This window comes from Montipora foliosa, chromosome 6 (genome assembly GCF_036669935.1).
Source record: "Montipora foliosa isolate CH-2021 chromosome 6, ASM3666993v2, whole genome shotgun sequence".
Classification (NCBI taxonomy): Eukaryota; Metazoa; Cnidaria; class Anthozoa; order Scleractinia; family Acroporidae; genus Montipora; species Montipora foliosa.
In genome coordinates this window covers 4,121,846-4,136,845 of record NC_090874.1, presented here as the reverse complement: position 1 = coordinate 4,136,845, position 15,000 = coordinate 4,121,846, and the positions used below count along the sequence as shown (strand labels likewise).

The 15,000-nt window shown below is 37.3% G+C and overlaps 2 protein-coding genes across 6 annotated transcripts in view; both read left to right on the top strand.

Moving 5' to 3' along the window:
* Positions 1 to 10,815, top strand: part of LOC138006377 (D(1A) dopamine receptor-like) — a 34,306-nt gene extending 23,491 nt beyond the window's left edge. For 3 of the 4 annotated variants that reach the window (XM_068852659.1, XM_068852657.1, XM_068852660.1), the window contains one exon: positions 6,434 to 10,815. In XM_068852659.1, the coding sequence (XP_068708760.1) occupies positions 6,748 to 7,770 (1,023 nt within the window). In that variant the 5' untranslated portion in view covers positions 6,434 to 6,747 and the 3' untranslated portion in view covers positions 7,771 to 10,815. Of the gene's footprint in view, positions 1 to 991; positions 1,144 to 6,433 lie in introns of those variants that run through there. The other variant, XM_068852661.1, reaches the window with a different exon arrangement.
* A 3,364-nt stretch (positions 10,816 to 14,179) lies between these two features.
* Positions 14,180 to 15,000, top strand: part of LOC138006371 (alpha-1B adrenergic receptor-like) — an 11,394-nt gene continuing 10,573 nt past the window's right edge. For both annotated transcript variants that reach the window (XM_068852650.1, XM_068852651.1), the window contains exon 1: positions 14,180 to 14,293. In XM_068852650.1, coding sequence (XP_068708751.1) covers positions 14,237 to 14,293 — 57 coding nt within the window. In that variant the 5' untranslated portion in view covers positions 14,180 to 14,236. The remainder of the gene's footprint in view (positions 14,294 to 15,000) is intronic.

The window sequence follows — 15,000 nt, the reverse complement described above, 5'->3', positions numbered from 1 at the left end:
AACAAATTGCATTTCAAAATTGCTATAAAAGACAAAGAAGATAACCTAACATCCAGATTGATAGATCCATCAGACCGAAAATCAGAGCCAATTTTACAAGACTGAGATACACAGCTATTTCTTCGATAATTAATCCAGTAAATTCAGACACTCCTAAGAGGCTAAGGCGCGTCATTCTCGCCCAAAACGTGTATGTTTATTTCACGAAGAGAGTTGCAATTACCGGTTCAATATTTCAGTCGCTAACTCTAGTGCTGTCGATTCTCCCACACCATTAAGCTCGTTATGGTGTGTCTGAATTTGTACCCTAAAATAAAATCATTTTTATGTGAAGTGTTAAAGTGCGCTGTATGCCATTCAGAGAATCCTGAAGAACGCTTTACGAAGAGCCATAAACAACCCTCTCAACAACTCGATCAAATTATAATCTTAGGAAAATTTGATTTGCTAGATTTCTTTTTTTGCACACATCTTTCAAGGACGACTCCCTTTCATCTCGACCGTGATCATGAAAGCATGACAAGGTTCGATGACCGCGGAATGAGCAAAAACTCAATTCCATGGTTTGAGCTTTGCTTTTGGCATCCATCATTTTGAAAGGCTTGGCTTGCCCTGCCATGCTTTTTTTCCATAATTATTGGAGTGGCTTATAGTGTTCAATTAAAGTATTTTACTTCCCGCTCCGGGCGAAAAACCCCTTAAAAGAAAGACAAAAGCGGCCAAATATAAAACCAATTAATACTTAAGCAACTTGTTATCTCGTCCATTAACGACATTATCGAGCGCACTTTTCTCCTCATGAATTTTTAAATTTTACGCCGAATCCGGTCGTTCTGTATTGTAACGATGTGAATCATCCTTTTTGCTGTCAACACAAAGCTGACGTAGCCAGCAATAAGCAAAGAGACAATGTAAAATATTTATCTGTGAGTGCTTGTGGGTTTGTGACGAAATTGCGACTTGGAAGATACACCTGCCGACTTTACGACGCAACCCATGTTAGTTCTAGGTTTCGCGATAAGATATTTCCAGAGTTGCACGATGCCGAGATCGGACGGTATAGGCAAAAGAAACAGAGTGTATTCAAGGCCAAAACCAAACTGAGAAATACCAAATGATTTCAGATTATCTTTCTTTGGAGGGGTAAGTCTAAGAAGTCAGATACGAGAATATCTCTTTTTATCCGTTTTTTAAAGGTCGAGAACTAGCATGCACAGAAAAAGACAATGGCAAAACCTAATGGCTACCCCAAACTGCAGTTTTGGTTACGCCGTTGTCTAAACAATGATATATTGATTTTACTCTTCGCATTCAGTGATATTTCAGTGCAAAGAGTTTTTCTGCTGCAAAAAACGGCTTGGGTTGTCTTTTCACCTCCGAGTCAAATAAGGTTTACGAGAAGACAATATTCACTCACATTTTGCAAATATACGAAGGATTGAATACTGTTAATCACACTAATATTAGCATTGCTGCAGACGCTCAAATTTGATCGTCCTAAGGCAACTGACAGTCTGTAGCGTCGATTACAAAGAAGTAGTTTTTTTAATGAACTAACGTTTCGTTTTTGCTGTTCATTTTTGATAAAAACTTCTGTAAATTTTATTTTAATGGCACAGCCAAGAAATCCAACCCTAACGAATTCAATTTTGAAAACTTGGAAATTTTTGAATGAATAAGGTAACACCTTCAAAAATTTTACTAATTAAAATCTTCCCCCAACTCTTTTTGTTCTTGTTTTTTTTCTTTTCATTAACATTACTTTTATTTTGTTGCTGTTGAAGTGTTGGATTTTCCGTTTGTTTTCTTTTAAATATTATTATAATTAAAAAAAATATCAGAATTTTAATCTTCAAATGAATACGTTTTTTAAACACAAAAACTAATTTAAAAAAATTACACACGTACTGTCCGTTCAGTCCAAGCAAAAAATATAAAGAACAGGACGAATAGATTAAAACTCGGAATCAAATTTTCTCGAGGTAAATAAATTTGCATTTTGTACATTTAAGATTTGTATTTTTTGTCTTTAGCACTGACGAAACAGTATAAGAGATTGAAAAATCTTTCCAGCCTGTTTTCCTTGTTCATTGTTTCTTTAAATTGAGGATTAAAGATGTCCAAATATTTTTCAGGCCGTCAACAATATCGTTTGTAATGACAAAATCCAATGTTAATTTACTTGACAGTTGTGTGTTGAAGGAATACTTATGGATTAATTATAAGCTAGAACTGCACATGCAGTTCTTTTAAGTTGAAAACGTATTATCGCTTTTAACGACCTAGAAAGTGCTAGCCTTAAGTTCTCGTGATCTCATCACTGTGATGATAAAGAAACCCCGTGGCTATATATATATTATTTCACCTTCAGCTAAATTATAAATATTTTGCCCAATATATACTTACCACGATGATTTCTTCTAAACGAAGGAAAACGCAAAGGTTTAATTCAAAATCATTTGAGTTGGTTATTCGGGTTTTTAAAGAAAGGTTGTCTTCAGTTTTCAAGAAGCGGTTAACGCTTTGAATTTCGAATATCGATTATGTAACCGCTATTACTGATTCTCATAAACCCTAAATGTGAACCAAAAATCTCGTTCCGTAAGCTGCAATAAATTATTTTATCTTGCTGAGCCTTCACCGTTGATCTTTTTGTTCCCAAGATTACGTCAAAAAAGACGTCTTTGGTATAATTTAAATTAAAGAGCATCCACCTGCTAATCAGATCTAAGTTGGTTTATGCCGGTAGGGCAAGAAACGATATGGTATCTCCATGAAATTTGATAAGGCACAAATGGCTTTCAAAATACGATAAACATTGACGTTATTCGCCAATGAATGCATAGAATTATAGAATTACTTCATGAGATTCGAGAGTTTCAAAATGCTGGCGTTCATTGAAACATTATAGTGTGACCTTGCTTTACGACAGATACATCAAATTCTCAAGACAAGGAATTCAGTGCTCGATAGTACAAGTTCTTGTATGCATCAGATGGAGGTAGTTAAGCAAGCAATGAAGAATAATCATGATTTAAATACTGTCATCCTTAGGTTTTTTAAACTTAATCGATTTAATTCAAACATCAGGGATTGCATGTATCTCCTGAAGAGATCTTCAGGACAATTCTTTTAGAGCAATTCTCTACTGAAAAAGGGATTCTTCGTTCAATTGTGCAAATTCGCCGCAGAGGATGTTATATTCAGCGTTGCAAATCATTTCCACAATATTAATGCATGCTGCAACATTTGGAGCCGGGATTAGTAATCTTTTTTTTTTTGAAAGAGGTGTGGTGTTTGGACTTCAAAACGCTTTTATTCGGGCGTAGTAACTTTTTTTCAGTATTTTCTCTTTTAATTTTTTCAAGGTTTACGTCATCTGGCAGTTGGTTCTGTTTCCGAGTGTTTTCCTCTCTTTAGAACTGAGGATTTCAGTTGTGGTGATGTTTAGAAATGAGACCAATTTTAAGTTTCTGTTTCCCTGTGCATCCCGGCTGTTTCAAGAAAGTCGAGGAAATTGATTAAAGGATAATTCCTCAAAAATAAACTTTTTTTCTGTCTTTTTTTTCTTTGAGAATATCGGGAAAAAAAGCGTTTATGAGACCAATGCCGTTTGGTTTTCTACTGATCCAAATTAGCGAAGTAGTTGCATGATTTTACAAGCCTTACTACGATGATATACAACGTTAATTCGGCTTAATAACTCCTTTTGTGAGAACTGGCCGGCCAGACCTGTCATTTTGCAAAGAAAATTTTACAATTTGAAGAAACACCGGCATGATAATCCTTCGCATTCTTCTGAAGGAGTATATATCGTCGTGGAAGACCCTTAATTTGAAAGCGTCAAATGCCCGGTTTGGCCGGTCAGTTCTGTCAAGTGAAAGAAAATTTCTCACATATATAGATGGCAACCAAGATGAAGATATTGCCCGGGTGGACATAAGTACCATTGTGTGGTCAGCTTTTGTTTTGAATGGAATGCTTATCAGTTTGTACAACAAGCCTTATATCACCTCTCGGCCTTAGCGAGATCTTATTCCCTGTCCTGGCGGCCATTTCTTGATCACCGAATTACTTCAGCGGGCGAATTATACATGAGTGTATTAAACTTCTTCTACTGATATGACAATTTCTTTAATGGCCTTCAGTCATCGAAATCTCGGTGGTTTTCTGATAGGTTGTGAAAACAGTCAGATCTATAGAGTTTTCGGGATTGTGATGTCATCGCATGAACTTAGTTTTCCTGTCTGTAATTAATAGGAAGGTGAATGAAGACAGCTCCGATTACGGCGGCTACCTGATAACGTTATCTCAAAAATACTTCGCAGTATTAAAATAGAAATTCCAGTTATTTTTAAGATTTTTGGGATATGCCGAAACCAGTAATGGAGCTGGTATGAAGGGAGAAAGAGACCAGTTGTGTGTTAACGTTCTCCACATATGAAATGATACTGATATGAAATGGATCGTATAGATGAACTGCGGATATAAAATCAAGTGAGGCTATGATCCTTGCAGTTATGAACGCAATTTTTGCAATTGCGTAAAACCCACAAATGACAAGCTCCCAACGTCAGTGGCGTCATAGCTCAGTTGGTTAGAGCGTCGCACTGGTATCGGGAGGTCACAGTTTCAAACCCGGTTGAAGTCCAGAAATTTTCAGGCTTTTTTACGCAGTTGCAAAAATTGCGTCCATAACTGCGAGGATTATATCTTCACTTGAGTTCCGCTCCACGTAGTAAACCTAAAGTTTGGTCATTTCATACCGTTGACGGTCAGGAGGACAAAGGTAAATGTAAAACGCACGCTCTGGGTATGCAGACAATTGTTAGTCGCTTATAAAACCTATTGTTTTCATGGTTTTCTTGTTATAGTCTCGGTCGCAAATGATTTCCTGAATGCTGGGTCCACAGTCGTAAATTCTAATTCACTCTTGTAAAAACTGAAAAATAGTGAACTTAAATGTAAAAATTTATTTTGTTTTCTATAACGGGTGCGGTTTTTCAGTTTCACTGAAGTGAAGTGAATATGCCGCATGCAAAAGGAAAGAATTAATAAAGAAGTGGAGACTAAAATGGTATATTTCAGAAGAATTACTGCAGCACTAGTCGTCTTTCCATGCAGACCAATTTGTTTGAAATGACACCTCTTTAGGGATCGCCACTGGCAACTAGAACATGATGAAACGATTGCGTCCTCATTAGAAATTCTGCACGATTCAAAATTTTCATACAAAGCTTAAAATAAAATCTTATCTTCTGTAAGGCACGGGACGGTTTTGGATGTGTTGTACTATTTTCTTGTCTACCTTTAATGCTGAGGTAAGTTATTGCTGGCTTAAATTAAACAAAATATAAAGTAACATGAAAAATCATTTTTGAACTTTGTTCCCTTCCGGTAGGATCGATGTCAACGATTTATCATTTTTATTCAAGGTTTCTTGAAGAATTTCACTTCGAAGTAGTCATTGAGTTAAGAGTTTCTCGAGCCGTTATTTAACAGTATCTGTTATGGCTGTTACGATGGAACTTTTCACACATATTCGTTATCATAAATTCGGGCTCTATGGCCAGTAACTGTATTTCTGCTTTGGTGTGTAGTTTCCCATATCAGCCGTAGACAGGAGCGCAGTGGATCGCATCATTCTTGAATTCGAGTGAACGTTAATTTCGCATCATTGGCTTTGGCGTTCTCCAATGAGCGGACTTGGCAAAAAAATCTTGTGAAACGTTGAGATGACACACCTATAGTGAGCAGGCTTTCAGTCGATTAACGCAGGTTGCTGCACTGCCGTGAGATAGAAAATCACCAACATAACTCAATGAACCTATCAGTGAGCAGTCCATAAATGTCATGATGACTATGATATAAAGTTCAGTCTTATTTCCGTCTTCTCTAACGTTTTTTTTTTTGTTTGTGGTAACAGTGGTCGCTGGTAGTCATAATACAACCACGCAGAAAAATCTTTAAATTTTGGTTATGTGAAAACTGCAGATGCATTCAAGAGCTCAAGTGCTAGGCTTTTTAAGATTAAAGTGTTATATTGCCCTCTTAAGAATTTTACCTCTTTCTCTAAAAAACATTTTTTAAAGATGACACTTTTTCAAGGAACACAGGTCATGCATCGAAAGACCGAACATTATTCAACCTCTGCTCAAGTGCTCATTAAAAATTGATTTAAACACTATTTTCACTATTTTTTTACAACGTTAATTGATGCATCAAATTTACACAGTTCGTAAGTAATCATTATTTCTTATACTAGACAGTCTTATTTCACATACCTAGGTGATTTGATGTCCCTTCTTTTCAATGGGCCAGTGACAAAGATATCCTTTAAGTTTATTTCGGAAATGATCGAAAAGTGCAATTTTCTCAAGTTTGATGATACCACTACATTTCAATCTTATATTGGCTTTTTTCTTTCGTGCAGATAATATAGGTATACTAAACCAGAGCGGCCTCTGTGAACGGTTATCTACACTGAGTGAAGAATAACAAGAAAATAAATTCACTCTGAGAAAGGTGCAGCTTATTTCAAGACCATAGCGAAGCAAGGAAATATATTAACTTTGACGTTTAAACTCGCTCGAGCTTGTCTGTTTTGAGCAAGGAACTATCCACGTCACTCACAATTTCTTCCATGAATTGGTAAGGATAAATATCTTGAACATTTGACTACAATAAAAGTACAGCACTCTAGTTTGACTTGAAAAGACGTTATAATTATGGTTTGAGATTGTATCCATGGCTGCTTCCACGACGTCAGCAAGAACTGGACACGAAATTAACGCAAACGATTCGTTGTCTGTCTTTGCTCGCAATACCACGAAACCGTCTTCTCATGACATGAAGGATCCTTTGAATATCCTGTCGTTTAGTTTCCTGTTGCTTATTATAACTGCAACTTTGGTTGGAAATTCCTTGGTGATTCTTGCCTTCAAAAGAAACGCGAAGATTCGGACAAAGACCAATTACTTTGTCGTTTCATTGGCCGTGGCTGATATTTTAGTAGCGTTGGTCTCAATGCCGATATGGGCTGCTTATCTCATGGCGGGTGTAGAGTTCAATCAAGGTCTTCTTAAAATTTGGACTTTCATGGACATTCTCTGTGGAGTAGCCTCGATTATCAATCTGACGGCTATTAGCATAGAAAGGTACTTTTGCATCAGTTATCCTCTCCACTATCACACGACGATGACGTCACGAAAGGCAATAACCACCATCATTATAATTTGGATTTTCTCGATTATTATGTCCTCACTAAAGATAATACTATGGACATGGCCTCCTCCGAATTACGAGTTAATGATTGTCATAAGCTGCTTCTTCATTCCTTTGATCATCATGTGCGTAACGTATCGATTTATTTTCAAAGTAGCTCGCTACCAAGCCCGTCAAATTGCGCTGATGATAAACGGCAACGTCCAAAATTTTCTACTGGCGTCCGAGATGCGCGCCGCCAAAACGTTAGCCGTGGTTATGGGTGCGTTTGTCATTAGCTGGGGACCTTTCTTCATTATAAACATGGTTTGGGGGTTCTGCACGTCATGCATCACCATTGAAGCTGTTGTGGTAACCAAGTGGATGCACTATACCAACTCTCTGTTTAATCCCATCGTCTACGCTTGCATGAACAAAGAGTTTCGGAAAGCCTTCTGCAACATCTTGTTTGGACGGAAGCGTTGCTGCCGCACTCTCCGTGGAGGGAGAGGTGATTTGTCCACTGATCAGACAGATCTGAGTCTTGCAGCAAACATGAAAGACTGAAACAATACCACGTGTTACGAATTAGTGCAATGAATTTTCATAAATTTCATCGTCAAAGCTCTTCCAAGGTAAATAACGGCTTTTTTAAAATCCAGTCTGAGTCGAAAATAAGTCGGGAAAAGGGAAGCGATTCACGGGTCGCATGATAAATGAGCAAACTTTTTTTTTTTCCTTACATGGATTAGATAGTGAAGGGAATACGACTTGGTTGCTATAGTGAACAGCGTTAGAGTTTCTTAATGCCAAAAGGCTTGCCATTGCAAAAAAGTCTAGCGCAGAACATCAAAGTTGAAGCAATCAATGAAATCAATTCATGTTACCGGCTCTTGGCGTGGGAAATTCAATTATTTAAGAACTGAGTTGGTTTAGAGTTTGCCACGCGTTGGATGATGATGAGGCGGTGCAGTCGTTCAAGCTACTCACCTAGCGCAGCACAATGCGAGAAGCCCATGGTAAGTAGTTGCATTTGCACATGAGAAGCAACGAGGTTTGCATCAAAATAAGGTTATACATTGATGGAATTTTATCAACGCTAGGCTAAGGTGGATGAGCAAACAACTACTGTTTAATTAAAAGTCCATTGTAAAGAGCCTAACAAAATTGAGCTCTGGGGGTCTTGTCTCAAGGATCCCGAAACTTTTCGGGCGTATTTCGGGTGATATGAAACGCTTTGTATCTTCAATGAAGGCAAATGTTTCAAGTCATGCAACAGTTTGCAATTGTTTTGTTTTCTCTGGTGTTGAAAATATGTTCAGAAAGAATTCCTCAAAATGAACAAATCGTAGTTTCACGAATTACTCTTCGGGTCCGGCTTTTCCGGGACTTTTGAGAAACAGGCCCCTGGAAACGTGACAGATGAAACAAAGCCACTGTGGCTGTGCAATCAATTTTAAATAGCGAGTGTAGGGGCTACCTTACGAAGTAACATCCGCAAAGGTGACATTGGGAACCTTCCTTGATACAGTCAGTAACATCAAAGAGAGGACCATTAAAAAAGCAAAAAACAATGGTTCACACGTGCGTTTTAGCTTTTGTACATTTCTTTTACGTTCTTTGCAAATCTGCAAATGACCAAATCTCACGTTCTATGGAAAAATTGAGCAAACTGCCGCAAATTTTAAATTTCACTTCTAATTTGAACACGTACCGTTCCGACCAGTTCAGCGGGATGGTAACTTGGCTAGGTTGCTAAAGCGGATTATTTTGGAACAGCCAAGGAAAAAATTGAAAGCGTTAACGGGGCAATTTTTCTTTGACGTGGTGTTTACGTCGCCGTCGTAGATGTTCAGGTCCCGCAACTTTGGAAGTTTGCGCGACGTAAGCGGTTACATTTAAGACTGCAACGCCTCAAAACATTGATGCTATTTTTTGAATCAAGAAAGGTACTCCACGCATTTGAGTACATATACCTCTTACTAGCCGAGTTCGACGTCCGTACTCTAAGTTACGGACCGAGTTTTTTCCCGTTGATTTATGGCCCAAGCGCGAAGCGCGCTGGCCATAAATCAACGGGAAAAAACGAGGATGCGTAACTTACAGTACGGACCGAGAAAACGAGGTTAGTAAGATATTTATTATATCTCTGAGGTTAACCGGCGCGCGGGCAAGGAAACTTGTCAAAGTGAAGGGGAAAGTTCAACTGCCACAAAGAATGCCGTGCCAAAATCCCAAAAACTAAATCTTCTTGGCTGTTAAGTTTGAAATAGTTGCTTGCAAGATTCAAACAGTTTTCAGTACACGTTTATTCAACAGAAATGACATGAAAAACTCGCTAGATGATGTTTTGTCGAAATTTTAAATTTAGTTGGCTGTACAGCGGGCCGTACTGTAGAATACGGCCCGCTAATTTAGCCAATTACAGCGCGCGTACTATCTGAGAGATATAATAATAATGCAGTATTCTGCAAAACAGCGATGTGAAAATACTGACAAAATCATGTTAAGGTTTTGACGACAACGTGAATGTGCATATAACAAGAAATTCTTCATTCCCTATATTTACTATAAGATGCCACGTCATCTATTGAGATTGACTGGCTGTCTTAACAAGGGGTTCTTTCGTTCCAGTGTTTGGCAAAGAAATGTTTGAAAGCACTGAGAATCGACTTAAGGATGCTTCGTTCAAATTGCATGACGTGAACATTATGCGAGAATCTCGAAATATTTACGTTAACGAGAAGTAATCTTTTTAAGCGCTCAAACTTACAGCTTATAATTAAATCATGGAGTCATTCATTTGACATTACAATTAAGGGTGGTTCGAAATCCATCTCATCAAGATTCACATATAACAATGAAGTAATGCACAAATACTGGTGAACCAACAAAAGGATCTTATGAGAGATCTATAATTTTCGTCCACTAACGTAACATCTATTACATAACGTGAAAACTTCCTTTTTACGTTATGGATTAAATAAATCGTTCTTGCGTATGAAGCGTGAAACGTTAATTATGACGGAATCAAGGCGACTCAGCCGTTCATCAGTGTCTTTCGTTTTTGTCTAAAAGCGGTAAAGTACGGTTTAGCCTGCGTGACAAGTGTTTCCGTGAGGTTACGCCTCGATGTTTTTCTCTCGCGCCGTTTTTTGCGCGGCCAAGAATTTCAACGTTTTGTCTCTCGATACTTCTTTGCTATGAAATCGCACGGAATTAAGGAAATGCTTTGTACGCAGGCTAATCCCAAACTAAGCTCCAAGTTAACCCCTGGATCAACAAATTTCCTCGTTTCTTGAAATCACATTGGTAATTTTATCAATATACTCTGTGTTTTTGATAACCACTGAATAGAAGGATTGGGGAGCAAAAAATTCAACAGAATAAAGGCTTTATTCATCTAAAAGGCGGAAAACTTAGTGAGTAAATAAGCTTGAGAAAAATATATCATAAGAACGAATAGCTGAGTTCGTTTTGATAATAGTATGCCATGAATTGTGTAGCTCATCAGTGGGTGTTGTTTTTTAGTCGCAACCAATCTCCAACATCTCAATTTGCACTTCAGCCTTTTATTAAGCAATGATGAAATAAACTGGTTGATTCAATACTGTATAATTGCTTTATGCTTCTCTCTGTATGTAAACCCCTCAAAATACGAGCTCCTAACAAAAACTGCGAAGCGCGTAATCGTCCCCTTCAATAAGCCCCAGACTCCTATGTTCGGGATTTCCGTTAAATCCACGATACCTTTCAGCTACCCAGTATTTGTACGTAAATGGTTCTTTTCTTACATTAGTGCGTGAACAATGAACATTTCGTTGCTATTCATCCATCAAGCAAACATTATTTAACAGGGAAAATGTGAACTAGCCTGCAGGTAGCTAATCTTGGTGGGGAGACTTACAGGTATTACAGGCATTACGCCGTAATATGTAAAGACATATAGACATAAAACTGACTGCAAAAATATTGAAAGACGACAGATACAGCAACAAATTAGTTTAAAATTTTAATTATCTACCGTATGAAGTCTTAGTTTTAAGTGTTGATTGGGTTTTAATGAAAAGTCACAAGCCGACGGATTTCTTTTTTGAGTTCTCCCTACTTCCAAGGGGTGGAATTGCATTTTGCGATCCACACCAAATCGGAAGCGGAATATTGGCAGTTTCCATTTTCGGATCGGATAATTTGCATAATTTAGTTCCTGCTGGCGGTTACGTTTGATATGAAGATCATCGCGTGCTTCTCAGTTCATCGACAAGTTTCCTCCAATCAAGCCATATTAAAATATACTGAATAATTAATTATAAGCCTCCGGAGTTAATTGTTTTTGCAACTTAGAGATGTTAAGATTCACTTAGACTGAAGAAATCAGTTGGTGTTAAAATTTGGTTTACGAAGAGTCTCGTGAAAGCAAGTGAAGGGTAATTTCAGTGATTTTTTGGGAGCAAAGCTTGACCAAAATGGAGTCAAGTCCTGGAGTTTTCACGCGGTTTTATCACGTTTCTTCAATCTACCAAGTGTGAGGAGAGCTTCAATAACAGAACGATTGTATATCAGTGTTTTGATACAACATGGCTCGCTGGAAATAAACATAATATTTGCTCGAACGAGTTACAAAAGGTCTGCGTTACGTGACAGACAAACTGGTTTTAGTGGAAATTTTTAAAGTTGCCGATTGCCCCTCCCATGGTTCAGTGTATTAATATTATTATTATTATTATTATTATTATTATTATTATTATTATTATTATTATTATTATTATTACTATTATTATTTTATTATTGTTATTTTTTTATTATTGTTATCATCATCATCATCATCACCATCATCATCATCATTATTATTATTGTTGTTGTTGTTGTTGTGCTAGTTCACTGTACGTACACTACACACTATGTCACTGGCTTGTAAGAGAGTAAGAGTGTAAGTCCGTGGTGACAATAGGCCCGCAGCGTGTGCATAACTCACGAAAATAAACAGGTCTGTTTGAAGCGTCCTTGAGTTTCAATAAATGAGCCCCAAAATCGGCAAGAATTTTTGACGCTGATGAATAATAAAGCAGCTGCTAATTCCAAAACGATGGAATAATCTCGTCTAGCAGAGTGACTTTTTGACTTTGCAGAAACAATGGTCAACCTCAAGAGTTTGGTGATTGCGATGTTTGTGTCGAATTTGCACATTTCGTGTCAAACTTTATAACACTTGAAAGGAAAAAAAAGACAAACTGACAAAAACAAAACCCCGGTGTCATTTTCACTCAGATGTAACCGTTTTTTCTCGAGTTGTTAGTAAACACGCAAGATAACGTAATCATGGCGGCCGCTGAAATCGACGTCACTTTCGATTTTGCGATTTACTTGTGCAACCAAAAGTACAATAGAAAAATTGTACGTAGCAACAATCTCCCAAAATTGTTTTCGCTGACGGTAACTTTTTATAATCACGGTTCAAAATTATGTTGTTTTCATGTCGCAAATTTTGTTGTGGCAAAATATTTTCTTGTCGATCGACGTTTCCTGAAAATTTCCTTCTGCTCTTCCCAAAAACTGTATATCAATATTTATTTACTTTTGCATCAATACTTGTTTTGCATAAAGCAGGTTAACAAAATCTGCTCCTTGCTTAGTTCGCATTTAAAATATAATTTTCGGTCCTCGTATACTTCACATCACCCTGTCATAGTTAAGTCTCATTCAAATACAAACCCCGCCGAACAGGGCTTAACTTCAGTGAAATTTTACTTAGTTGGAAAGCTAACAGAGGCTTGTGGTGATAAAGAAGTTGCAAGGAAACTTGTAAATGATCAACATGTCAGCCTCGACGCCAATGTTTTTCCATTCCCTTTTATTTTCTTCAATTTTTCTGGGTTTAGTATTTTACTAGTAACCACTTGTCTTCTCATGGGGCTATTTACCTAAGATATCTGCTATGGCACTACAATTGTATACGGTACCAAAACAACATCGTGTACTATTAGAACTACATATACACAAAGACAACTCAAATCTCCTGGAAACAAAACGCAGCTGAGTTGCCAATTATGGAACTTGAAGGAGCTGTGTTACTGCACTACCACACCTGCGCAATGCGTGCCTATTTTTGTTGTTGTTGTTGTTGTTATTTGTTCTTTTTGTTGTTAAGTATTATGATGATTTTCTTAAGGGGTTTGAAGGGGAACAAATGAAATCAATGGCTAGCAAGAAAAGGAAAGGATGTTTTTGATGATGCGCGGGCTATAACTGAGTTTCAACCAGAAAGCAACTGATATTTCAACTGAGCTTTATAAAGAAGTACGCCATTTAAATTTCCAGTTTAGTCAAAATACTATGCCTACCATTAAAATAATACAGAAAAAGGCTTATCAAAAATGTCGTTTTATGTTGAACATTATTCATGAATACTTTTAAGCGCCGAATGTATAAAGACTAAATCATCGTGCGACTTCTTTTCCATTGGTTCGAACTGGTGAATGCTATTCAACTGCAGGCGATGTTTTGTTTGTTGAAATCCTTTTTTCTCTAGAGGCACCGATTCCCCCGAGACAAAAAGGAAATGTTAATAATTATACTTTTAAAAAAATGCATTTCCTCTATTTTAGAGTACCTTAGAGAGTTTGACAATCAACTTTATCTGTGAAAAACTGCGGCAATCAAATTGAAAATGATTATAAAAAAACCGCAGAACTTGCAATTGTTTTCGGAAAGAGAGAATGAGCTTGTGTTTTTGCTTTTTCTGGATAACGCCAACGAATTCATTTCCTAATCTAAATCAATTATTTCTTTATGAAAAAGGAATCTGATCAAAGAGTCTTCTGTCGATGATAGGAAGTTACTTATCCCCTCAATGACAGCTACTGACGGTTTTCTGCCTGTTTCTATAGTAACCAAGGTAATGGAGAATCCTTATTGGGGGATCAAGTGAATGCCGTTTTTTATCGTAAATCGGTTGTTTTGGTTAAGAGGCAAGAGCAGAAGAGATTTTTCTCGAATTAAGCTGTAACTGATCTGAGGAACAAAAAGATGATGCATGTCGTGCAGAAAAAAGCGTAAAGAAAGAGAGAGGAAACTTAGAGGAAACTTTGAGGTAAATGTCAATCGACAGATAAAAATATCATTCCATTTAACTGTAAATATTGCATAACTCAATTTCAATCGTGGCCGGGAGAAGGCAGTGATACCTCAAGCTGAGATATGAAATGAACGATTGCTTTTCTTTGAAGATAATCCACCTCGAAAATAAACGACCTCTATTAAAGTTATTGCAAATTGGATCTGGACAAAAACTCGATGTAAAGGTCGTAAGGTAATTCTCAGCATTCTTCTTCTACGCCAAAGCATCGATAAAACGAGGTGTTTTTGGCGCCTTTATCAAGACAACATGCCAGGTAAATTTTTTTACCGCATGACAAAAACTCCTACTTACATATAAAAGTTTCAGACTGTGAAAATCCTGACATTTTATTCTTTAACTTAGAGCGTTCATACAAGGTTTCCTATTTTATTACTTTTAGCCCAAACACTTATACAGAGAGGCGTATCTCTAAGCTGTTTGACTTCATTCTGCAGTCTCAGTCAACAACGTGTTGCGACGTATTCTGCGTTAGTTCTACTGTGAACCATCTCTCTCCAGTACGTTTATTCGCTGTTTTTGTGTGTGCAAATTAACTGGTACAAATTCTTACAAGGACAACGAGGGAATCGGCGGACCATTGAAAAACTAAGTTAGTAGTCAGGCATCAGAAATGAGATTGTGGAGCTAAGGCCGTATGGAATAATTTAAGTACCAGAAGT